At 34.8% G+C, this 27,494-nt stretch overlaps 1 protein-coding gene across 1 annotated transcript in view; it reads right to left on the bottom strand.

The window, feature by feature from the left end:
- The window catches only part of E(z) (histone-lysine N-methyltransferase E(z)), a 37,404-nt gene extending 10,277 nt beyond the window's left edge, over positions 1 to 27,127 (bottom strand). Inside the window, exons 1-12 of the mRNA XM_085959777.1 lie at positions 26,823 to 27,127; positions 24,088 to 24,346; positions 17,832 to 18,035; positions 16,776 to 17,139; positions 15,905 to 16,068; positions 11,232 to 11,332; positions 8,403 to 8,559; positions 4,180 to 4,266; positions 2,327 to 2,457; positions 1,678 to 1,835; positions 1,484 to 1,590; positions 553 to 727 (exon numbers count right to left, since the gene is read on the bottom strand). Of these exons, the coding sequence (XP_085815903.1) occupies positions 553 to 727; positions 1,484 to 1,590; positions 1,678 to 1,835; positions 2,327 to 2,457; positions 4,180 to 4,266; positions 8,403 to 8,559; positions 11,232 to 11,332; positions 15,905 to 16,068; positions 16,776 to 17,139; positions 17,832 to 18,035; positions 24,088 to 24,346; positions 26,823 to 26,897 (1,982 nt within the window). The 5' untranslated portion in view covers positions 26,898 to 27,127. The remainder of the gene's footprint in view (positions 1 to 552; positions 728 to 1,483; positions 1,591 to 1,677; positions 1,836 to 2,326; positions 2,458 to 4,179; positions 4,267 to 8,402; positions 8,560 to 11,231; positions 11,333 to 15,904; positions 16,069 to 16,775; positions 17,140 to 17,831; positions 18,036 to 24,087; positions 24,347 to 26,822) is intronic.
- Positions 27,128 to 27,494: the final 367 nt, after the last annotated feature.

The following is a 27,494-nucleotide window of genomic DNA, read 5'->3' as shown; positions in this document are numbered from 1 at the left end:
AAGCACACTAGCTCCACCGGGTTACAGGTTCAAGTACCGTTGGGTGTCGAATTTTTTTCTAGTAGGTATATGCATGAAATATTTTCAAATTATGTACAGTAGGCGCTCAGTAATCCGGCGTTCACCAATCAGGCACAATAGTCCGGCATTTTGCAACTAAGCTCTCCTGCTCTATAATCTGGCAGGTTTCAAATTAAACTACCGGATTACAGAGCGGAGAGCCGTTTGCTTGGCAGGTCGGTGCCCGACCTTGACAGATAAACACGTGTTTGTTTGTTTCTCTTGTACGTGAAAGCGTCACTTAACACATGAGTATAACTAAAAAGATGGATATCTGTGATAGAATTATTTCCTATAGAAATCCAATAATCTGGTATAGGTGAAAAAATATGGGTGCCGGATTACCAAGCGCCTACTGTATGTTCAATATATAGAATGTGACATTCTCAAATCTTGTAAATTATTCATTGAATAAAAGAACTGGTGTAAATAGTTGATATTACTCTATCAAAGTAACCTTTTTGACAATAACAATAGTATATCATTAATAACCGTTGCACGCAGACATTCTTGCAGGATACGCCTGAAGTGAGCGAGACATTGTACGGTAAATCGGCGCCGCATTGACCGCAGAGATCAGGGTCACACTCCCTCACGCCCAAATAGCAAGCACACTGTTTGGTGTTGCACTGTGCTTTACAACGACATCCCGGAAAACGGTTCTGACCTGTAAAACAAAGAAAATTAGTGACTCCAATTAAATAAACACCGCAAATGTGTGTAGAGTGCCTGAATTAAATATGTGTATAGAGGTCTTGTGTTGTTTAGTATTCCGTGAGATGTTTGAAGGTAAATTTCGTGATCTTGTCTACACAGAACTCCGAGAGCCCATCGCTCCTTTTCCAGCATTGGGCAGTCGTTGATGACATGCCACATAGTTTGAGATGTGTAGCACAAGTGTAGTGTAGTGTCACAAGGATAACAGTCATCATCCTTCAATTTAAATCTTTTTAGATAAGCTCTCAGTGCTCAATGGCCTGTTAGTATCTCGTCACGTCCTACGTAAAAGGTCGGAAGTGGGTTTTTGGCTATTTTGACTTAATTGCCATTATTAAATAATTTTAAAAATAATTGATATCGGGAAAAAAAACAAAAATTCAGTCAATATTTTATAAGCATAACTTAAAATATGATTCCGGCATATAAATTAACGCTGTGATGTTGTTAAATTTATTAAAATTGTACTACTGAAAAGTTAGGTGTCGATCTGTGTGAATTCATGTGAATTTTTTCTTCCTGACAAGAGTGATGGCAGATATTATGTTTGGAATAAATATTCTGTGATTAGTTTGGATTTAGTATGTAAAAAAATCATTATTGAACACCGTATCATGATATTGTGCATTCTTAATTTGCATTGGCAGGGGACAGTCTTAATATTCAAGTTACATTATGTAAATATCAACTCTATATGCATACTTACAATCACTACTGCATTGACAAAACTTCTCACAAAAGTTCCGAGTTTGTATGCAGTTGCATGAGCTATCACATGGCATGTTCGGATGGTCACACGGGGTGTAGTTAAATCTGAAATAAAATAATATAAATCGAACATTACAAACATTATTTTTCTGATCGAAATATACTCTAAGAGTGCATTACAAAATTACATACACATGGTTGGAAGCAGGTTCCTTCTTCAGTTGTATTTTCCGACAATGCATGGACCAGAGACGATGCTTCTTCTTCTTCTTACGCGGCGGAGTAGTGTAGTCTCTGCTCCAATCTTCAGTCGACACTTCATGCTCGGAGCGTTGGCAATATTCGTACACCTGCAAATTTATAAAAATATAATACACCAACTTATATCTTTTATAAGTTGCTAACTTTGCTCTCTGGCGTATGATGCTGCGTTGCGTGCAGACCTCCTCTCCCAAGGGCAGATAAACGCATTTGTTTTTTTTTCTTTCAAATATAAAGTAGCGTATAGAGATAACCAGATTGACTCCAGACCATTGGACCTCTGTTATAAACCTGATACAATGGTTTTACTTCCAAGCTCAGTTAGCTTGGCCTAATAGAATCTCCAACTTGCTTGTGCCAAGATTATTTTGATTGTATTTTTTTACACTAAGATTGTGAAAAGTACTTTCATATTATATTTAAAGATGTCGGTGTTTTTTGTCGAAGCAAAAACCTTCATAGAGCGTAGCTTCGCGTAGCCACTACCAATTTAATGAATCGAGATCCCGGTGCTTTTATCTGATAGCAATATGTAAAAGTTTTAAATAAATCTTGCAATATTATTTGACGAATTTATTACCTGCTTGCAAGTTTTGGTCAGAAGCACTTGGGCGATTGCACAATAGTTTGATAAAAATACTTTGTGCAAACTCCTGAAGAGCGATTGGTCAGATCCTGTCCATTCAGAATCAGTGTCTATGCCTGTCAACCCTGTAAAATACAACATCACCTAATGAAATACATTTCACATATATGGTGATAAACAACTCAATCCGTGTCAGCATATTAATCGGCGATATTAAATACCCATTTCCCGTAGTGTCCAATTATGGCAAACTCAGTAGATAGCTGATTGCAATGATTGTTTCCGCGATATTCATTTTTCCACATAATCAGCTATATCCGATGACGCAAACTCCATATAGTAGCTAGCTAGTAACATCCATCGGAGCAACCACCAAATCTCAACTTCTCATCTCTCCTTCTGACGATCTCTTCATCCATCACACCATGTCGATGTATTCCACCTACGTGTGGATGAGTATAGGTGGACGTTATTTTATATATTCTTAAAATAGGGTCTGTTTAACTTATCCGGTGTACTTCCTTGTACCAATCTAATTTATATTTTTTGTATTTACACATTTCTACTGTTTAATAACATACTACAGTATAACCTCGTTTTACGTGCCCGGAATTCACGTTTTCCCGGCAATTGCGTGTAATTTTTTCAGTCCCGATCATAGACTATAGATACATATAGACGCCATCCGTTGCATTGCTAAATGAACCTATGTGCCGTGCGTTTGGTTTGTGGGCGAGAGAACGCATTCGCCTACAAATTTTCGAGACCATAGACCATTTCGCTAGTGCTCGCCCGAAGTGCTCGCACTAGGCGCTCAGAATTAAAATATAATTTTCTATTTTTTTACGTTACACAGTATAACCCCTATTTTACGTTTTTTAAGGGACTGGAAAAAAAAAACCTAATTGGAGGGAAAATGTAAAAGGGGGGTATTGAAAAAAAAAACATTAAAATTTTATGTTTCTAAAAGATTAACGTTTTATTAAAAAACCACATTCAATTAAAATTTTTATTGAAAAAATCATGTACATGTATATTAGTTTGTTGCATTTTTGTTTTTTTGTTATGTAATTCTCTTTCAAGACTATATAAACATTTAAAAGTGTCATCTTGGATATCAGCAAAGTTTGTAAAGTAGGTTTTTAAACCCTCGGTGAACCTCATTGCTTTTTTTTTGTTGGAATATCTTCTTCTCGCTTCTGAAGAACTGTCTGTTGAAGAAGAAGTTGATATTTCAACAAAAGAAGAAGCAATGAGGTTCACCGAGGGTTTAAAAACCCACTTTACTAGCTTTGCTATATTCAAGATGACACTTTTAAATGTTTATATAGTCTTGAAAGAGAATTACATAACAAAAAAACAAAAATGCAACAAACTAATATACATGATTTTTTCAATAAAATTAATGTTGTTTTTTAATAAAACGTTATTTTTTTAGAAACATAAAATTTTAATGTTCTTTTTTTCCATACCCCTCCAATTAGGTTATTTTTTTCCAGTCTCTTAAAAAACGTAAAATAGGGGTTATACTGTATCTATCTCTATACTGATCTATCTCTTTTTTTATGTAATACTTTTTTATATTTCTTTGTTTCTAAATGTCATGTTGTGAACGTCTTAAACTTATAATATGTAATGTCCACAATATGTTAAAAAATAAATAAATTGAAATTGAAAATTGAATTGATATTGAAATGACACCCACACATTATTTTCCATTTTCCATTTTTATACATATTTTCCGTTTACCACCATTACATAGGTATCTATTATCTAAACCAAATTTCCGATATAATTGTTTCAAATTAAAATCAGTGCTAAATACCATTACCTTAATTTAATCTTACCTAGCAAAGAAAATGGAGAGTTCTGTTGAATTTGCTCTAGTGATTTTCCATTGGAGTTACTCCACACGCTGGAATTACTGTTGCTTCCTAATTGAAAAAAATATGTTTAGATTCACAAAAAAATTTGAGTATAAGTATGTAGTGATTAAGATTCTTGTAAGCACTGTATGGTTATTCCACTTAATAAGGGTGAAGAAAATAAGATAAAACAAACATTAAAACTGCCAAAAATAATAGTAGGTAGGTACATAGTGATACTAAATAATGTAATAAATGCCTAAATCCCCCATAAATAATCCTGTAATCGACAGAGTTAGAAAGAAAAGAACTTGTACATACTCGAAATGAGACAATAGAGGAATGCCAGACCGTGATGCACAACATTACAAAGAATTCCACGAATCATAAGATAAAGTAACTTCGCTTGACTCTGCGTGGCTGGAAGGATAGAGGGTAAGTAGTCGGGAAGTAGCCTTAAAACCGCGCAAACTAAATCGCCACCTTGTTTTCGCACCAAAGAACACATACAGTACTCTCAGTAATCCGCCACCCCAAAACCAGACAAGTGTCCAATTAGTGAAAGCGGCGGATTATAGTGCATACATACAAAATATGGTAAAAATTAAAACAGGTAATTTGTAAAAATAGTTTTTTTGAGAAATTTGTACTAGAAAATTACGGTTATACATATTTATAAGCTAAGTTTATTAACTAAATATTAAACAGGATCACTTGACACAACCAGTAGTTGTTCAGTGAGGCAGATATTCTTGAATGGCTTGGGACTGGCTTTCCCTATGACCGAAAGCTTCAGCTTGTGTGTCCCGGTTGCATTGGAGCACGGCATAATTGTGATGCTGTCCTTGGGCACTTTCCTCCCTGGTACATTACTTTCTTCGCGATGAACGCACGTTTTACGAAGGAGAAGTTTCCAAAATGAACCCGTCTTATCTGCGTTGTATACTTGTACGCGGCGGACTACTGAATTTGACAATCGAAAACCGGCGAATTATAGAGCTTGATTTTGTGCTTTCAACTAGTAAAAATAACGGCAGATTATAGTAGTTGTCGGATAATCGAGCGGCGGATTACTGGGAGTGTACTGTACCTAGTTTTAATAATAACATGTAATCCAAACATTTTGTTACTTATGTTTTATATCTTGTGTGAATAGCAAAACACACTTAATATTTAATTTCCGTGGTTTTTTAACCAAAGTGAAAACAAACCCTCCCACATAAACCTTTGGAAGCAAGCAGACGATCATGTGATGAGGAGTAATACCGGGAAGAATGACTCACATGTGTGGGCTGGTAGAAGCCTTAGTACTTCATGGGTAGCTGGTAGAAGCATTGCTTCGATTGGAGGTTATGTGTGACATCATAGCAGATAGGATAAATTACAACACGAAAAATTTTAATTTGACAGTTCCTCCGCGCGGAGAAGTTTAATCACACTAAATTATACAAACATCGATTGTATTACAGTAGGATTTTACAATAGTCTGCCGAGAACTTTCACTTCGCACGGCGCCGACATTTCAAGGGTGGGTTTGTTTTTGTCACATTTCACAGTATTTTTTTCCATGTGGACGTGTTTACACATTATTTAATTTAGTTTCACGGGCACTTTGTTATTTATTACAATATTTATTGATAACCGCGTGTTACTACAGACACAATAATTAGAAGGCGGGACGGTAGGTCGAAACTGATCTTCCAAGGGCATGTTTCATTTCGGCGGGATCTAGTCTGCTGAGGAGAGGGGCTAGGGGTGCGGTGGCTGGCCGTACCTTTTGCTTAGGGTTTGTAAAAATGACATTGGCCTCGACCGTCTCAGGTATAATGCGTTTTGCAATAATATTACTATGTTGTAGGTCAGGAAAGCCAAACCTTTGGTCGGGGCCTCCTCGTGAGGTTTTGTTGTTTTTAGATTACTGATTTGGAATTTTAAACGTTATCGCGCTAGGGTCTTTTCATTTGATGACAGGAGATGAGTGAAGAACTGAAGTATGATTGTTGACAGCGGTTGCGTGTTTATTTGACAGATTGACACAAGGACTGATACAATGATAACAGCGAGGTACATAGATATTTTAGCCCGAGGTGCGATGATAAAGAGTGACAGTTTTCTCCCAAGATAAAATGCGGAGCGAGATATTCATTCAATCGTGATAGCCTATTTATTAAACCCCTCAAGATTGAATAATCCTGACACTAAGTATCACATGCCTTCGGTGAGAAATGCATTTTAACATAATAAATATTACTGGGGTATAAGTTCTTATTTGCAATTGATAATTGGATTCGTGTTAAATTTGTATGCCAAGAATGCATTGTACTACACAATCTTACTTTCGCTGACAGTGTACCAAACCAATACCGCTGACGACCTGTAAAAAATGTATATTAGAATAATTAAATAATATTTCCGCGATTGATTCATATGTTACAGATTTTGCCGACAGTACTTGTTCTCACAGGAGAGGTTGATCGCCACAAACCCATCCATAATAAAGTTTTTACTAAAACCATCTCCAGTTTGCATCTAAAAAATATCTACTCCGACACCATTGATCTGAGTCGGCTAGCTACTCTTGTGGAAATGTGAAATAGTGTAAGGATAGTAAATACAGGAATGTAATTAAATATTTTCAAACATATCAAACCTATTTTCACAGCAGGTAACAGGTAACAGTAAAATTCACAATGAAATTTTAACACAAAAACTAATTATGTAAACATTTAAAATCATTTAATAGACAATTAGATGACATCGCAACGTAATATCATACATAAAAACGCTCCATCATGACTGTTATCAAAATTTATCACCCACGTAGTAGGTAATGGACGACAAACCTATGATACTTATTTTTACTAATTTTTCGATATTTTTTACTTAATTTGGCAATACTGGTGGCAATGGCGACCTTAAGCCCGAAAATGGGTAGGGCAATTTTGAATATATTATTTTAATTTGCCTTTTCGTTGTATACTTAAAAGACATATTGCAAATTGGCTTTTTATACATTATAGAAGAAGTGCTAGAAATTGTTATAGGTAGGTTACTTACCCTTAAAAAAATGTCCATTTTTCACGTTGTCAACCCATCGTTAACCGAAATTGCACCCAACACGTTATAATTTTTTGTAAATTAGGTCAAAAACCAAACTTTGTGTGTCTATTTATACACCTAATAACTGTTGTACTTAATACTATTTAAGTACATAAGATTAAAACAATCAAACACATTTAATAAAAACTCTGTTATAATACCTAGTGTTATGGAATGGCGGGATCATTTATATATAAACACTTTTTATATTTCCACTGATCTTATTAGAAGGTAACTTTTATGATTAATATAGCAGATTACATTTTAATCGGTAACTTGTATACAATGGTTTAATACAGAGAATGCAGTCAATGGGTTTTACTCAAAGCTTGGATTTAAACTGAACTACAATTAATAACATATGAAACTTTCAGACAACAATGGTCAGTTTGAAATAATAAGCGATAACAAATAAGAACAAAAAGGTTTGCCGCTCAAATGAGACCTTGAAACCACAAAACAAAACTCTTGAAACATTTAAGGAAAAAGTGTTGAGTAGTATGACGTTTTATATATCATTCTGTTTCATTTTACATATTGAAAATAGTAAAGCTATCTCGTTTTCAGCAATGACCAAAATTTTGTGTATGCAAGCGATAAAACAATATGAAAAAAAGGCGTGTTTTGTGCTTTCTTTCCGTCTCACATATGAAAAATGAGAGAGAAAGAAATATTATTAAGAAATATGAATCTTGGCATTCATAAAATTGACCGAGCAGCGAACGACTGTGAGAATTGAGATATGTGCGTGTGTATGGTGGTTAGATACATATACATATAAATTAGCGTGCGTCACGTTACAATCACTCGCCATAACGGAAAAAGGCGTAGGATAATAATATATAGGAGATAATTGAAATTGTATAATGTATTTAGATTGTAAGATATTTATTTTTGGGGGGGTAATTGACCATTTGACCAAAGGGGCCAGCCGCCACTGACTGGTGACTTGTTTTATTTGTGAATGGATTATGTGACATTTCTTATCGATACAAAAACAAATATTTCATTTTACCATTTATTAAGTACCTACTTATGTTTTATACTACTTAACATGAACTTCTTCAAGCAAAAAAATATCATAATATATCTTTCGGTATCCTTACCTTTTGCAAACTTGTTGCTATCATTACTATCCTCAGAGCTGGCTTCATTGCTAGAATCGTTGATTTGGCTTTTCTTCTCTTTCACTTTTGGATCACCCTCGCCTCCGCCTCCCTCTTCCTCTCTTTTTTCCAGCGCCAGTTTTTCTTTTATGCCTTCCTGTAATACAAACAAACATAATATATAATTTTAGCAACTTTTACCAAGATTCAAAACTACATGCCATTACAAAACTATTGATCAAGACTCATGGTCAAAAACTAATAAAAGACTTAAAATTCCATGCATACTATAATAAAAATAGCACACTTTACATATTACAAAATTAATAAAGGCGCTTGAAAATATGAAACACTTATCCAAAACATCTCCATTTTGTAAATGTCGCATACTTTTTTTTTTATAAAACAACATTAATACCAGGACTTCTTTTACATCAGAGCAATATGGATGCTGTCTTCGGGGTCCACGTGATCTCTGTATTAATATTATTTTTGAATTCTTGAGGGTAGAAAATACCATCTGAGTCGTCATTACCCGCAATATCATCATATTTAATTTACTCGAGCGTAAACAGCTTCAAATACCTGAGAGTACACATCACAGGAGATGGTATTTGGCATTGGAAATGACTTGAGCATCATTCAACTCGATGCAGTGTCTGGGACTCAAAACTCTACTCGGGTAAAACCAAATGCCGCCTTTTCGACTCTTACATTCTGACAGTGCTGTTTTAGGGTAGCGAATTGTGGCACCTTACGAAGGTTTAGAGCAGGGGAGGGCAAACTGTGGCCCGCCGGTTATTTTTTTGCGGCCCGCCATCATTAATTGTACTTCTGATTATGAATAACGTTTTTTATATTTTTTTTTTAAATATTGACAATAGATTAAAATTTGAAGAATTTGTTGTTTCGTTAATGTATTATCTCAGTACGTCTTCCTTGCGTCTCGTCTCACACTATGTAACCACTATTTTCTATGTTGAATATTGTGACACATTTAAATACTTTTAACTCTGCGTTGCAAGGAAAAAAAATATATGCCCACGATATGGTGAAGAACTTGAATGGATTTCAATTAAAACTCAAGTTGTTCCTTCGACAAATATCGAATAAGAACGTGGACCACTTTCCAACTTTGAAGTTGCTGAATATACCAGAATATAAATTTGAAGAATATGGTAAAATTATTAAAGCTCTGAATGACGATTTTTTACAAAGATTTGGTGACTTCCGAAAAATTGAGACAAGTTTAGCAACAGTACGCGATCCATTTTCAATAAATATTGATAGTGTACTGCCAGAGCTACAACTTGAGATTATTGGTCTGCAGTGTGACACTGATTTAAGAGAATTGCATCGTCGTGAAGATATATCCAAATTTTACAATGCCCTTAATTCAGACAAATTCGAACAACTTAAAGATTGTTTTAAGATGACTCAGATTCTTACAGGTCACGGAGTCATGCGAGCATATCTGCACCGGTTTAAGCAAACATCTGATGGAAAGTGTCCATGCGACGACGGAAGCGACCAGGACGTCCTACATTTACTCCTAGATTGCCAAATCTTTAGCGAGGAGCGGCACAACCTGAACTTTTTTTTACAGATGGCAGATGCGGACATTCGAGACCTTCCGGGGACCATGGCAAACGAGGCCAGAAGAGATGCACTTTGTAATTTCTGTATTGATGTAATAAAAAGAATAAAAATAATAAATGGTGACATGTAAAGATGATTCATGCCTTTCAGATCCAGTGACTGCAATCATATAAGATAGGATAAGTATATGCTCAGAATATCAGTCCTATGCGACATTTCTTTAACCACGGGAAAAAACTCGACTACAAATCGCAGTCCTCAGTTCCCAATGAATACGACAAAATATTCATCAGAATTTTCCAGGGTTTTTGCAAGGCGGTTTCATAGGCCCTGGCCGAATTCAAATTAGCAATACCCGATGCGGGTAGAAGAACAGTTTTCAATAAGGCATATTCTCTCAGCCGGCACAATTTTCATTTGACTAGCATCAAGTAGAGTAGTTTGCGTGCCAAAGTCCTTAAGAAACCTCGATAGTAAATGCGAGGTATCCATAAAGGCATCTAGAAAAAAAAAAAAAAAAATGCAAGAAAAATGTTCGTTGTTTTTGGATCAACCTATATATGTGAACAAACATTTTCGATCATGAACCTCAATAAAAATTCTTTACGATCAAATATCTCCGATGCCCATTTACAAAGCAGTTTTGAAAATATCAACCACAAAATTAACACCTGAATTTGAAAAAATGTACAACACTTTCATTCTTCTCATTAATTTTTTTGTAATGTTTATTTTTCGTGATAATAAATAGTGTATATCTAAAAATGGTATTTTACTTGCGGCCCGCCGCTCATTTTGAATTCTTGAATTTGGCCCTCCATCCAAAAAGTTTGCCCGCCCCTGGTTTAGAGCATCCGTATACTGAGCTTGGAGAACAGATGTTTATGATGGATACTGTGTGTACGGTGGTGGTATGACTTAATGAGTAACGAGGAGTTAAGAGAACGAACCAAGCAGTCTTTCAACACAGTGAGAGTGGAGAGAAGACGTTGGACCTGGCTCGGCCACATACTGCGGATGCCAGAAGAGAACCTCAACCTGGTTTGCCTGTTATTTAAGCTAACTAGATTCCGGCTTCCTGGAAAGCCGCTAAATATTATGCTTAAGAAAAAATTATTGCTTTATCATTATGAAATGTTATCAAATCACTTCAAGGTTTTAAGTATTACACCACATTTGAAGTGTTTCTATTACAAAATACTAGAAGATTGTCATAGTAAAATCACCCACCAAATGCATGAAACACTGTGATCCGCAGGGCTCTGAAAATGGCTTCAGATCTGGTCCTTTCCGCTTTTGTAGGTTAGGTCCGGGATGGCATGCTTGCAGTCCTACAAAATTACAATCAATTATAAAAATTCTAACTTCTGACATCAAAACAAATGTACGATATCTATAACAATGATAAAAAGAACATCTATTTAGTATGAATCATAATTAATAACAGCGATGATTGTGAATAATATGAATCATGCTTGTTTGTCGTATCGTAATAAAATCAGGCAAGATTAATTTACGATTAAAGATTTAATTACGAAAAAGAAACTGACACGAAATATAAAAAAATGATATAAATAAGAGTTAGAAAAATAACAGATAAAGCTAGGTACATATCACATTGATTTCTTTCAATTATTACGAGAATTATGATAATTTTAACATAATGCATGGTGATAAAAATGATTCATACAGGTGAAGGATTGCTGAAAATAAGCACTATGAAAAATGAAACTTGAATGTACATAATGAAACATTCAAAATGGAGAAGTTCTTGTGGATGGCAACTATCATGGTGGATGATTTATGATGACTGATTATTTGCCATCTTACCTGAAGACTGACTTCCTGTTTGCAACCAGAACAGAAAACCTGCATTAGCAGGACTTCATCATAAAAAAATACAGTATATTGTCAAATACGAGGGTGGGTCAATAATTCCTTAGAAAAAAGCATTAAAACAGTTTTTATTTTTGTATTTTTTTTTTATTTCATCTACAGTCACAAAGCGACGAAAAAATTCATCTGGATTGCGTTGCATGAGCGACAACAGGGCTTTAGAGGCCACCACCCTATTGCGTTTATTGTCGACTGTGAGCAAACGCGGCACCCATCTTGCAGAAATATTTTTCATGCCCAATTTGTCATGTAAAATAGAAATGACGCTACCTTTTGAGATCCCTGTAACCTCAATTATCTCACTCAACTTTAATCTTCGGTCACTTAACACCATATCGTGGATTTTATTGATCATTTCTGGTGTAGTCACCTCTACAGGACGTCCTGAGCGTGGTTCATCCTTTGTTGATGTACGACCACGTTTAAATTCATTTAACCAGTTATAAATAGTTGCAAGTGAAGGAGCAGATATGCCGTGAACTAAATCCAACTCATTTTTTATTTCCTTAGCTGTTAACCCTTTTATATTAAAATGTTTAATAACAGCTCTAAACTCAATTTTCTCCATTTTCCATTTTTCCATTTTCCACAAGCAAATTTTTTTTTTAAATGTACGAAAAACACACAACAACCCGACCAATCTGATTGAAACTTCGCAGCATACTGAATCGGTAGTGCCGCTGCATGAAAACAAACCGCTTACAGTACTAGTCGCGCCACTTGTCGGCTTTTCTAAGGACTTATTGACCCACCCTCGTACATCTAAATAGCAGTGGCAAAGGGTGGAGATAGGCTGTTAAGATTCGACATAAATAGTGCACACTAGAGGTGAGTTAGAAATACTGTCACCAGTTTGCGTACTCAAGTCTCGGCATGTACTATCCATACTCAGTATGTGTGGCCTAATAAACTTGTTCGAAGTTGAAATGCGGTGAGATCATCGCCACGACTCGCTAGTTGGTACTGTTGGTAAACTTTCAATATTATTAACATCAAATGCGCGCGAGCGAGATAGCATAATACACGTATGTCTAGCCGTGATATACTCAACTGTCATTGCTCTCCCTTTCTCCCCAGTTGTAAAGTTGGTATAGTGAAGGGCAGAAATGGTGACATATTCGTTTTATAGTAATAATATGAAGTTAGTTTAGTTGAGAATTATATCGAGTTGACGTCAGTCTCAAGTCCCGGAATAGGTACTAGTGCTCGAGTTCTGATAAGTATTTACGCGTTTATCTGGTTTTGTCACGTCGAGTTTCTCGATTTTTTAGTGTTATATTTGGAACTTATAAACTGAATTCAAATGTTATGTGTGATTGTGTAAATGGATAACAATTATATGTATAAACAATTTGTGTTAAAATGGCTTCTAAAAAGTCAAGTACGCCAAACGCTCTATATAATATCCCAAATACTAGTAAGTATTTTTAAACAAGTTTCGATACTAAGTATTTTATTATATTGGTAAAAAGTATACTTAGTCTTAAAAATCAACCAGTTTTCCCACCTCTAGTGCACACTAAACTTAATCAGTCATACGTATTTGTTTTCATTGAACTAAGACTACAACGTGCAGACAGTGTTGGTTAGTATTTATGATTCAATTAAACCCTGTGTAAACCAAGCCACAATAGATAATAGTCAAAAACTATACATATTTTATAGATAGAAGAATATGGTTTGATTTAGGCAAGGGTAGTATGAATTTTAAAAAACTAACCAACACCATCTGTAATAGATTATGCATTCTTAGTTCAATGAAAACAAATAAGTTGGTTTGACTGAAAAAGTGTGCACTATTTTTGTCGGATCGCCCATAGCGCACCAAAACTATTATCGTTTGGTTTTTTTTTTTACCATGTCCGATCCTAATAAGATCATATGGGCATCCACCAGAGTGTAGGTTTGTATTTAAAGCTTTTTTGTTTTTACGAGAAATGGATGTTGGCCACTTGCTCAACATATTAGGTCGATACTCTGACTAAAACACCAATCGATTCGAACCTGGGACCTACAACATTATAGGCTGACGCTTAATCCGCTCAGCCATTGTGGGCATAATTTAGTTTGGTTTAGGCAGAGTTTAATTGAATTTTAAAGTCTACCAAACACTATCTACTCATTGTAGTCTTAGTTCAATGAAAATAAATACGTTTAACTGACAACATTTAGTGTGTATTATTTATGTTGGACCTTAACAGCCTACCTCCACCCTTTGCCACTGCTATGTACTCTATCATGTGCTTTATTGTATCAAAAGTTATATTAAATTAAACTGTAATACTATCAACAGAAGGAATCTGATAACGTTTTGTACTATTCTATAAGCCTAGATTCAGATAAATAAACAGATGTAATGTTTCTATACATAAACACTACAAAATAATTTGAAATGAAATTTATGCCCATTCGAAAAATCGTAAATATTATGTGTCAGGGCACTAATTTTTCATAATGAACAATTCATCATACAACTCTACCAATCAGAGTAAAGTAAATAATTACCTCGTTTTCAATCGATTAATGTACCTAATCATGGCTTAATTTTAGTAACCCGGGTTTCGTCTTCTGGCATCATCATGCACAATGTATATAAGATAGGTAGATTAACCATAAGATGCCGAAAGGCGAAACTCGAGTCACTAAAACTGATTCCTGTATACAGTTTGTATACAAAACTACTTATTAGAACTTAAATATTAGATTAAATTTGTATCCACCACTTAACTTATAACCTTGTGCCCTTCATAGTGTCACACATGGGAATATTATGACACTTTACAGTTAATGTCAGAAAATATTACACAGTCCAAATTAACTTTATATACAATTGAGTCAAATAAATCTAATATGAAAAGTGTTAATTTGGACTTGTGTACATGACTGTGTAAGACCTGCAAAAGGCTAAGTTCAGGCGGGACGCTACACATACTTTCATGTTGAACACTAATAATTCATTATCACTTTATCACAATTTTATTACTATCTCCTTGGCGGTAATAAATATATAACAATTTTGTATCAAAATACATACATAACGGGTGTTTTTTATACAGGTTTGTTTTTCAAATTGCCAACACTTTTTCCAGCGACAGCCAATTTGACAGCTGACAGCTGGTTTGTGGTCAATTTGGTTTGCCATTTTACCATGAATAGACTTACGCCAGAACAACAGTTGCAAATTGTGCAAATCTATTTCGAAAACCATGTTTCAATTCGCGAAACATACCGTGCACCATGTCCATTGTACGGTCGACATAATGGTCCATCATGAGGATCATTTTTGGTTGAATGGCTACGTCAATAAGCAAAATTGCCACATTTGGAGTGAAGAAAATCCACAAGCCATTATTAAGACGCCGTTATATCCAGAAAAAGTCACTGTTTGGTGTGTTTTATGGGCTGGTGGAATCATTGGTCCATATTTCTTCAAAAATGATGCCGGCCAGAATGTTACAGTCAATGGAGAGCGCTATAGATCTATGATTACTAACTTTTCGTTCCCCAATTGAATGGCATTACTGTGGAAGAACTGTGGTTTCAACAAGACGGCGCAACATGCCACACAGCGCGCGCCACAATCAATTTATTGAAGAAAACATTAAATGAACGCATAATTTCGCGTTATGGACCTGTGAATTGGCCTCGAAGATCGGGTGATTTAACACCTTTAGATTATTTTCTGTGGGGATATGTGAAGTCGTTAGTCTACGCCAATAAACCAGAGACGATACACAATTTGGAAGCCAACATTCGCCGCGTTATTGCTGATATACGGCCCCAGCTGCTCGAAAATTGGACTTCCAGATTGCATATTTAAACACTAATGGCATAAAATTATCTTTCGAATAAAGCCAATAACATGTCCATTACCACAATTGTTATGTGTTATTTCATTTTAAAGTTCTACACCTCTAAAAAAAGCACCCTTTACTATGGTTAGATAGCCGTAAAAACTCTGAAGTTTATCATGGTGTATGTATTATAATTGTCATTCTTAAACTCACTGTGCAAGAAGCAATCGTATTTGAAGCACCGTCTGCAAAAGAGGGTGTGGAAGGAATGCATGGTATGCTCCCGGGACACGTTTTCAGCCATCGGTCCATCAATATTAGGGGTACACTCTGGGGGTAGTGCGTTCGGATCAGCCCTAGATGTCAGCTCAATGTACCTATAAATCAAAAATATTTATTACACAAAAATTAAATCAATCGATTAATTCAATCAAATATCACTAATCATGGTGTCATGGATCAAACATTGCCAAACTTATAAACCCTACAGATACTCTGATTTGGTTGGCCTGATATTATATAATAATATGTTTTAGTCTATTGTCAGCCCAACCAAATTGGGTATTGCCTACAAATGGCATGACTTTATTAGTTGATTCTTTCTTTGCCAACAGACCAGAATCCATGCATCCATTTTTAGAGAAAAACCAAAAATTTTGGATAAGTAAGCAGCAAAGAAAGGATGTACGCTATTAACATACAAATATGCAATGGCAATAAAAATGGCCAACGGAATGAAAAAATTTCAACATGTACCTACTCACTGTTTAATCCTGAAAACCACCTGACAATCCACAGGTGATCTGATTCAATCGGGCAATCAGGCGGTTGGATGGCATGGTCACCTAACAATCAACCCTGACAGTATGTTGTCATTTAACACCTACACGCATCGAATCTGACCAAATCAGAATGTCTGTAGAGCATTTTATTATGTTTTTTATCACAAATAAAGAATTTTAGGTACCTAAACAAAATGCCATTAAAAGCCAGTTTCAGATGCTCTATGATTTTTATACTAGCCTTCTCTTACCTCAAAAATCATTTTCAGCGCATTACTTTTTAATAAAACAAACATAATTACTTTTCTCGCAACTCTTGCGGAGTACCCTTGTCAGGAAACTGCGAGCTGATAGCATGAAATATTGCAAACACGGGAAACTTGTTATCATCTGGTTTATCATCAGTACTGCTTTTACGACTTTCCTTTTTGTCTTCTTCATTTATTTTAGAAATTCCGACTTCAACAGAGCTCAGAGACTTCTTGTCTTTCCCTGAGGCAATGGCATCGCTGTTATCTTTAGAGTTGCGCAGTTCGCGTGACGTTGACGCAGAAGACTCTTGGGCCGCTTTATCTTCGTTCAAGTCCTCTTTCGATTGAAAAGGCACCAAGGTATGGACCAAATCAACAAAGAGTTGATCATCAATGAAACCGTCCTCTTTGTCACCTAGAATGTCGACAAAATAAATTATAACATCAAGTGGATGGAACCTTCAGTGAAACTCAAAAAACTTTTTTGAATTTTGAATTGATTTTTTTTTCAGTACCTATTTGTACGAAAGTAGATAGTATAAAAACCATAGATAAAAACACACTCATAGAACAATATGTTTGAATAGATAAGTGAGTTTATATTTCTATGAATAGTAGAAATATTTTTAAATAAAAAAAAGGAAGAAGATGTCAAATCAAATATCAAATGTTGATATTAGATAGCTGATACATAAACTGTTTCAATTTGCCGGATTACTTACAACCAAAAAAATTACTCAGAGAAGTTTCTGTTTACACGTAATAATGCTGACTGTCTCGCCAATCTTATTCTTCAAGCGTAAGTGACACATATTATAAATAGTCATTGGATGGTGCTATTTGATAGGTTGTGAAAATTGGTAAACGTCAAAATGCGCTGCGTGGTGTAATTTGTGTTTTTTGTCAGCAAGCTCGCAACTATTGTTCTACTGTTCTTCTAATGGATTTTGTAGCTGTTTAGTTATGACGCATCCTTACAAGATTATGTATGACTGACTTACAAGGCAGATTGTGACTCACATGTTAAAATTCATACGTGAAATGTCTAGCGAAAAGACGAAACTCTGACTCCTTTCTTAGAATTAAACAGTCTGAATAAAAACCAACCATGAACTTTTCCATCGTAATTCTTGATCAGCTCTTCGATGAATGTGCCGTCCTGATCGAGGATTTCATCACCCATGTAAGGAATATTGTGCAGCACCGTCTCATCTTCCACCATGAAGTTCTGTTGAGTTGGCGCCCATGTGTACATGGTTGGTATCGGAGCCACAGCATAAATCACGCGCACCCTGACACTTTGAAAACTTCCTGGAAAGTGCATTTAGTTAGATTGATAATAATTCAATACATTATGATTACTATTAAGGACATGGTACTCCAAGAATAAATTGAAGGCATTCATCGAAAAGAGGTCTATGTATACGTAAATTTAAATTTTACAGGGTAACTTAAAAAAAGTGCTTAAGGTGATGTCTCTAGGTAAAGTTGTTATCGAAAAATAGCTAGAAAAGTTTATTAATCGGTAAATATATATTCAAAAGTAATGAGAAAAATAAAATAAAAAATTAAGAAGTATCATGGAGTTCTATATACCAAAAATAAGTGTCAAATTCGGTACATTTCTATCGGGTGGTAAGAATGAATGACATAAGATTTATTATCAAAATTACGATAAAAATGTACGTAAATCTATTACCCAGGGAAACGCTAAGCGAAAATTGGAATTTATTATATCCTTATATCTCTTTTTTCAAATTTAAAAAACATCGATTTAGAGGTTAGAAAGCACGCAATTAAAATCGAAAAATCTCGGCTTACACGCAATTTATCGCGAATAACGCTTAGCGTTTCTATTAAAAATATTATTTATTAATTTTTACGGCAGTTATTTAAATTTAATCTTGTATTTTTGTATATTAACGAATCGATAGAAATCGAAACCATAATAATTGCTCAAATTGGCAACATGTTTGTCTGTATGGTGCTGCCGTTGTGGAATTATTTGGAAACAAAATATCTCCATACAAAACACACATACCATAACATGACGTTGAAAATGAAACTCACACATAGACAAGACAAAATAACATTTCTCTGCATTTTGACAAAAATCAGTTTATCAGTTTGAGGCGAAATTGCCATATGAATAAAAATAACTTAATAATTGAAATTACAATATTAACTTAATTTACGTATAAACCTGCCTATATTCAAAATTTGAAACTGCGAATTATTTGCAATTAGTATTTGCTTAAATTACAACTGTTTTTTTATCATTATTTATGATAAAAATAATCAACAAAATAAACAAATCTCGCATTTTAACATATGGTAGCATTAGTCTATGGTAGCATTCGTGCTCTCGATCTAATATCGGATTTATGACAATTCTTTTTTATTTGGCCATTATTAGGTATATTGTTTGAAAACAGGAAGGAATCGACTCATCAGTAACATTTTTGTCAAGTAAGTAAACTTTTCAGTGTATAATAAATAATATTATTATCGTACATCAAAATGACAAACTATGTCACGCAGTTTTGATTGTCAAACAAACATTCAAAAATTATTGAAAAGAGTTACATATACTGTATTTTCAATCACCATCATGCATTTATCATCAATATATATTATTTTAGGCGTAGACTTATCGTTTTCGTAAAATTATAAATACTTTACGTTAGTTTGAGGTTATGTTTATGACAAATGTCATCGAGCCCATCTTGTACGTTTTGTAAATTATCTAATAGATAGTGAATTTCTTTCATTCGCATATTATGATTGTAGAACCGAATTTAATAAAATAAAATTTTAATTTCATTCAAAATTACTGAAACTTGTCTCGAAAATGTATCTCATAATCATCATTATAATTATTCACAATGCTACAGTGATAAGTTTGACACGAGTATATGAATGTAATTAGGTTATGTTTTTTTGTTTACATATAGATAAATCTTTTAATACTGATGAACTCGACGAAATATTGGACGACAGACTGCGAAGTCGGCGACGGTTACGAGTCCGACAACAGCGACGACATTTACATTCGACATTTACAACCTTCGACATCACAATCCAGGGTGCTTCCCTGGCTCACAAAATGGTAGGTTTACAATTTTCTTAATAATATATTTATTGGTTTTATATACCATCCGGTCATACACTAGATTCATTTTCATTACATGCTTTGGCATAAAAACAAGAATTCATTACATCTTGTACACATGATGTAGCGATTGTCTCGAATGAGGAGTTGATGGTTTGAATAGTAAACTTCAATCAAAACATATTATTACCCATCATTATTTGTATTTTTACTGCTAAATACTTGAATTAATGAGGAAATATGGATTATGTAATAATATTTTTTTCCTATTGTTTCAGTATGCCGAATGCTGGTCCGGAATTGGAGGAAGATTTGTTGGCGAGAGGGCATGTCGGCGATCGGATAATTGCTTATTACAGGACTGCGATGAAGACATGCAAATGGCCTGTGAGGGTTTTTAACCACTTTGTGGACTTGGCGGTAGTAAACTGTTGGCTAATGTATATGCGGAATTGTAAACTAGAAAATGTACCCCGAAAGGATATTATGAGACTGTTGTCGTACTGAATCAGATTAGCAAAAGCTATGATTCGGTATGAAGATCGGGTAGCCAACATTTTAACACTGCCAGCACGAGGTCGGCCAAGAAACATGTCGACATCGCAGGTAGACACAGAGCCACCAGCTCGCAGGAGAACGGTTTTCCCCCAACCGATCGCTGAGGTACGTTTGGACAGCGTTGGCCACCATTTAGCATCCGTGTGCAGATACCCTGGATGCAAGTCCCGCACCAGGTATATTTGCATAAAATGCAATATATACGTGTGCACAAAATTTTGCTTTGAGCTGTATCACACAGTATAGGATGCAGCTCAAAGCAATTTTAAAGTACATATCGTCGTTGAAACTAGAAAATTGTGTAACTCCAAAAACACTACTTTACAGGAGAGACAAAAAACATTATGGTTTCCTATACAAATGTATGGTTTTGGAGTGAAATCATCCATGATTTAACAATGATACAATTTTTCTGGAATTACAAAATTTGCAAGACGGATAGATATTATCAACGGCCACTAGATGGCATTCAAAGTGAATTTTCGATTAAAACGGAGTTACACAATTTTCTAGTTTCAACGACGATATTTAGGGTTTTATTTCATAATTTTAACTAATTTTAAGTGTAAATATATTTAATTATCCTATTTATAATGTTTTTGTATTGTTTTTATTGTGTAATGTTCTATTAAAATTGACCATTCCTATGACAAGTTGTTTTCTTTACCTTCCCTAAGTTTATAGAGTAGGTAATATTCATCTGCAGTGTTACCTGGTATGTGCATATAGTATATTTTACTTTACAAAATAAAAAAAACGTAAAAAAAAATTTTTTGTCAATAGACTAATACTTCTCTTCCATAAAATCAAAGAAATATTTTTTTTGATGGCTGGTTCTCCCTCGGGTCTCAAGTGGTTATATTAGAATATATTATTATATTCTTAAATAATAATATGTAAATGAATTTTTGTCTAGCAATTTTATTCATCTAGAATTCCATTCCATTGGCAACTTTAATTTACTTTTAAAATTAGTTATGGTAACTCACTGCCATCTGATTGAAACTGACCAAAGTTTTTAATAACAGATTTTTAGAAATTCATGGTAGATGCCTTTAAATATAAATAGATGGCGTAAAAGTCACATTATATGTGTTATTTAGGCCGAAGACATCGCCTTAACCGGATAACTGCCGCCAGCGTCTTAGCACGCTTTTCTATTCCGAGAACAGAGGGCCGGCCAAGCAAAATGCGCGTGCAAAGACGCTCCACTTGAAACGCAATATATCGGCCGAGGTCAATGTTTTGAATAATTCAATCACATTGCCCACACAGTGACATCTCTTAGGATCATGGTGTAATACTTACATTTCACAATTTCTATATTATCATCAACGAAACGTCAATTTTAAACAAAGCTTTCTTGGGTTAACAGAACGCGTCGCTAGTAGGGCTGTGCCACGGATCCGATATTTATCAAATCACACGCCGGGGTTCCCGTTTACTTATAGTAGAGGCAATCGAAATTATGGTTCGCTTATGCATACGAGAAACGGGGAATACTGTGATTCCTAAATATACACTAATACTCAATAGGAGTGACACATCTAGGAATACATACCAGTTGAATATTCGTAGTCGTATTTGACATATCTAATTCGGTTTCGCGGCTAAAATATTTTCACTTTATAATTCATTTCTTTTATGATAGTTTTATAATAATTACTTTTAAACTTTTTGCATTATTTTTTATTCGTAATTTACGGGTACGATTTCGTAATTTTTAAACCTTCGTAATCTGTGTTGTGTCGGTAATTGTTTATTTTATAAGATATTAGTGTCGGGACTTGCATAGTGTTTAACTTATTTGACTTTTTTGTTTTATATCTTTTTATAATAAGTCAATTTTCTGGGATATTTGAACTTTTTTACATATAAAATTTTTTATCTTCTTCCTAATCAAAATGGAAGGAACACAAAGTACATCGGATGACAGTGATTTTGATGTAGATTTTTATGAAGAGGAACAAGATGTTTTGATTCCCAGTGCATATGAAGCTGCATATTGCAGAATTACTTCTCCATAATCACGTTCTCATCTCTACTGTGTAAGTGTTGTGACAACCCTGACGTTTTGTGAAACATTAAGTTTGATTTATTTCGATAAATGACGGCGTAAATGGGCACATTGTGTATTAATTTGGTAAGTTTATATGATATAGTATTAATATAATGCAAAAAAAAGTATATTTACTAATGTTTTTTTTTTCAAAGACAATCGCGGCCCTCCGTATATGGCCATACTAATACCTCCTGGCATAGAACAGGTTAAATGCAGTTTTTGTTACATTTTTAAATTTCTTACAAGAAAACTCTGACAAAGCAAAGCATAATATGACTGCATTTGTTATACAGTCGAACTCTGTTATTACGATCACGGGTATAGCGAGATCTCGGATGTAACGAGGAAACATTCGTTGACATTTTAGTTTATGATTTTCTCCATACATTTATTCGAGCTACTTATCGGGTATACCGAGCTAAAATATCGTCAAAAATTTTCTTAACACTGTTAATGTGTCGATCGTTTAAAAACATTTCGACCCTAAGCAATAAAATCCGACCGGACAAGATGCCGCTGGGATCGGATTACGTATATTATGACACTAGTTAAGTGTCTAAGTACCTACCTAATTGGTGTTTTCGCCGACAATATTGAAAAAATATCCACGCATATGGTTGAAATTGCATGTAAAAAATCCAAGGTTTGTGAAGTCAGTAGGTACCTACCAGCGTTCATTACAATAAACAACTTCTTTTGTAGTTTATGAATGCCATGCTTGTTTCAGGGAAAAAATCTAATTGTGTATGTATTTCTGTTTGAATTGCAACTTCTTGTGTTATGTGACCGCTCAATTAAAAATACTGATTCTCTGATATAACGAGTAACGTTTATAACGAGCAAATTCAGTCGGTCCCATCTTCCTCGTAATAACCAAGTTCGACTGTATTTACTGAGCTGAAAAGATTTAGAAAAGCAATGTTTGTTATGAAATCAAAAGAATTTAAATACAATTAATGTAACATAAAACGAATCCTGCAGCTATCATTTTTCAATGTATTCAGGGCAATAATCTAATGCATTGAGTTAACGTAAAAACAACCATTCCTCATAATTAAAAAAAACTATGAGTGGCTTTCATGCTTGCCAGAAATAAAATTTAACGATGACCATTAAAGTGCAAATTAACCATTTGATAGCATATGAACAAAACCACAAATTAAAATGCCCATAACTTAATTGCGGGTATTGTGGCATAACTCGGGACCCTATGTTTGGATGTGAGGCACCAGTATTTTCTTAATGACTGAAAATGTCTCAGGAGCAGATACCCAAGACTGAGGTTGCCATGCACTCAAGTGTACTTTAAGAAAATTTACATGACATTAGGTTAAAAGTGCCCATGGGAGAGAGGAGCACATAGAAGTAATATTAAAAATTGTAGTAAATAACAAAAGCTAATAAAAAACTGCTGAACAATGAAAGTACATAAAAAGATCTTCACGTTGACAGTATGACGCTGCAAAATTTCTAAATAAAAAATAAAATTGGCCTTTGTGACGATTAGGTTGGACAGTCCAATGGGCCCAGCAACATTTGTATTATCAGTTCAATGAAAACAAATAAGTATGACTGACAATGTTTAGTGTGCACTTCCACCCTTCGCCACTGATATATATTATAAATATTACCATCTGAGCAGACCACTTCGGCGAGTTTCATGTGGTCTTTGTGAGGAGGGTCAGACCCGAGCGGGGGCCAAAAGGGAACGCATTTGTCTCTGTCGCCCTTCCGTTGACTCTCCTTGACTGCCGTAGCTTCCTTCCCTCCACCTTCTGAAGTGCTTTTACCAGGTGGCAAGCTATTCCACTGGTTACAATCAAGTGGACCAGATACGAGCCCAAGGTTTTTGGCCCATGCAACCTTTACCTCATCGGCTCTCTTGAAACGCTGAAAACAACACAATATCATCATTATTATATAATCATAATCCTCAATTATCTCAAAAACTACTGGTCCGATATTGGTGACACCTGCACAGCTTGCAGACTACATTGTTGGTACAAATTTAGTAAGTTTCTTCTTGATATCTCAATATTTCCGAAGTTAGACGATAAAACTTCTCGAAAATAATGCACTTCCAACATTATTCATCATGAGTAGGTAAAATGGTCTAATGGCAGGGGTCAACAGACTTGAGGAAATTCATAAAAAGACTAAACTTAATTTACGAATTCGTCACTGGAGTTATTTTTACATGTTATTATCAGCCGATATGAGGGAAGACTGTTTAGTATATATTTTTTAGTTTACTTATAATTATTGATAATACTGGCAACTGCGCGTATATTATGAACCGATCAAATCACGCATCAACATGATTAGCCCTGTCCACGTAAGGGCTTTTTTCGGTTTACAGTACACTCTCAGTAATCCGCCGCTCGATTATCCAACAACTACTATAATAATCCGCCGTTATTTTTACTAGTTGAAAGCATAAAATCAAGCTCGCCGGCATTCAATTGTCAAATTCAGTAGTCCGCCACGTACAAGTATGCAATGCAGATGAAACGGGTTTATTTTGGAAACTCCTCCTTCGTAAAACATACGTTTATCACGAAGAAAGTAATGTATCAAGGAGGAAAGTGCCCAAGGACCGCATCACAATTATGCCGTGCTCCAATGCAACCGGGACACACATAATGAAGCTTTTGGTCATAGGGAAAGCCAGAAATCCTAAGCCATTCAAGAATATCTGCCTCACTGAACAACCGGTTGTGTCAAGTGATTTACTGTATTTAGTTAAGGATGAGAGGCATGCCTAGAGAGAAGGAGAACATGAGAGTGGAACATGGAGCCTTGAGAGGGAGAACCTTGCAGAAAAATACGAAGCTTGCAATTTGAGATTTATTTTTTTTTAATTCAAAGATAAACTTACAATTGAAAAAAATTTAAACAAAATGTGAATTCGTTGCAGGGTTATATCTTATTATTACATTATATATTATGGTCATATTTATTATTAAAATTTAGTTTATTAAGTTTTCAATTTTTGACTGTTTAGATTTTTGACTAATTCATTGTTTTAATATTTTTTATATTCATTTTAAAAAACATTGATTTTTATAAAAATATAAATGTGTATAACTTGAAATCCTTTTTATTTATATCAAAATTTATTTTAGGTATGGTCCCAATATTGAAACTCGTGCCTCAAACCGGTTTCAAAATGGCCTAGTGATAGACAGTACCTAGCCTAGAAAATACTAGCGCAGGCAGATCCGACAGGCTTGTATTCCATCAACTTCATATTTTTTCGGGAAAGTTCGGGTTCTTCATGGAGATTTATTTTAATAGGTGATGTTTACGGCGGTGAATATTAATTCATACATATGTAATGTAATGCAAAGTACACTGACTAGATGGCAGTATACTAATTCCAAGACCAATTTTGTCGTTAGGACACACTCAATTATTCTTAATTGTTATAAATGTGATTCCTTGTAAAAATAAGTAAAAAATAATAACTAATATACTTAATTAAGTGTTTGTTATTCAACTTTACTGTTCATTTTCAACTTTTTTCAGTAGTTTTCCAAGCACGCTCTGTGATGGCGCTGTATTACCGAGAATAATATTGATTGTCACTTGCGAATCTATATACATGTATTATCTATGACTTGATAAAGTGAAAACTTTGATGAACCATGTAGACAGCGAGACGATTGCCTCGAATACTCAGTGTAAAACCAGAATTTAAAAGTTGAAGTGAAAATGGATGTCGACTATCGTGGCTATGGAGTTGGCAGTTGAACGTTTCATGTAATTGCTATTTAAAGTTGACCGACCTCGCTGTTTTCCCTGACTACGATTCCGTTACCTACTGTCTTCAGCTTGAATTTTGACACAACTCGGACGACGCCTATTTCGTACATCACAATACTGCCAGCTGGGAACCCTTCAATAGTGCCGTTAATTAAATGTATGGTTATAGTGCCACAGATCACCGCATGACCATTTATCATTTTCTTTTGCAGAAACAGTTTATAACGTGTAGACAATTACATTAAATACCTTTTTCTGTCAGGGAGATGCTTTTCGGTCCAATATTGTTAATTTAATGTTTGATATTTTCATATATTTCGATGCATCATTATCAGTTAGGTTAGGTTAGATTAGGTTGGCGTAGATTAGGTTAGGTTGGGTTAGGAGGAAAAAGAAAAGTTATAAAAGGTCATCCGGTCATCTACCATCTAACATTACCAAATGTATTATTGCTGGTAAATCAAAAAGCTTTTTCGGCCATGTATGTATTGACTATCAAAGAACAACATGACGTATGTAGTGCCTACCTACATACTTTAGATAGGTACACAAAGGATTGCGAAATCACACTTATTCCTCAAAAAGAAAGGAAGAACCATACCTTAAGTTGGCGAAGCTTCACATATTCAGACTTTACGCGCTTTTTCCACTCCGTCGATACTTTGGATTTAGACATGATCCTAACTGAAAATAAGTAATAGTGCCTTCTTTCAAAGTAAACACATTGTAAACAGTCGAGTTAAATGGGTTGTTCCCCAAATCCAATCATGTCCAAAAGTAAATAACTCCCGGATAATTAATAATTCACCACTAGTCAATTATAAATCTCAATCACGCTGTTAATGCACCCTTTTATTTCTCCCCAACCTCGCTTCGCTCATTTTGATTTTTGAAGCATTTAGCAATAGACTAATAATATGCTTTGAAGTTTCAGTTTGACGTTTTAGATGGCGGCATTAACCATAGAGAATATAGAGTTTGAGCGCTGAGCACCGATGAAGGGAGCACTAGACAGACATGGTTATGATCCATCGACGAGTAATAGTCTGAGTTCTTTGGTGAGACCTCACAATACTGCAATATTATATACTTAGGTACCTTTACGGCCGTGTCAGAAAAAAATACGTACATATTATGCAGGTTACCGTGAGCTGCTGTAAATAATAACATGCAAATACATGTCTAAATTTAATAAAACAATTCAAAGGAAAAATAGTAGAAAAAAAGTTTTGTTCACCAACATAACTCCACGCATCCCGCCGGTATCCCACAA

This window comes from Rhyacophila brunnea, unplaced genomic scaffold (genome assembly GCF_057557595.1).
Source record: "Rhyacophila brunnea isolate RB1 unplaced genomic scaffold, BYU_Rbru_1.0 scaffold_9, whole genome shotgun sequence".
NCBI classification, from domain to species: Eukaryota; Metazoa; Arthropoda; class Insecta; order Trichoptera; family Rhyacophilidae; genus Rhyacophila; species Rhyacophila brunnea.
The sequence above is the reverse complement of the archived record's forward strand: the minus strand, read 5'-3'. Positions and strand labels throughout refer to the sequence as shown.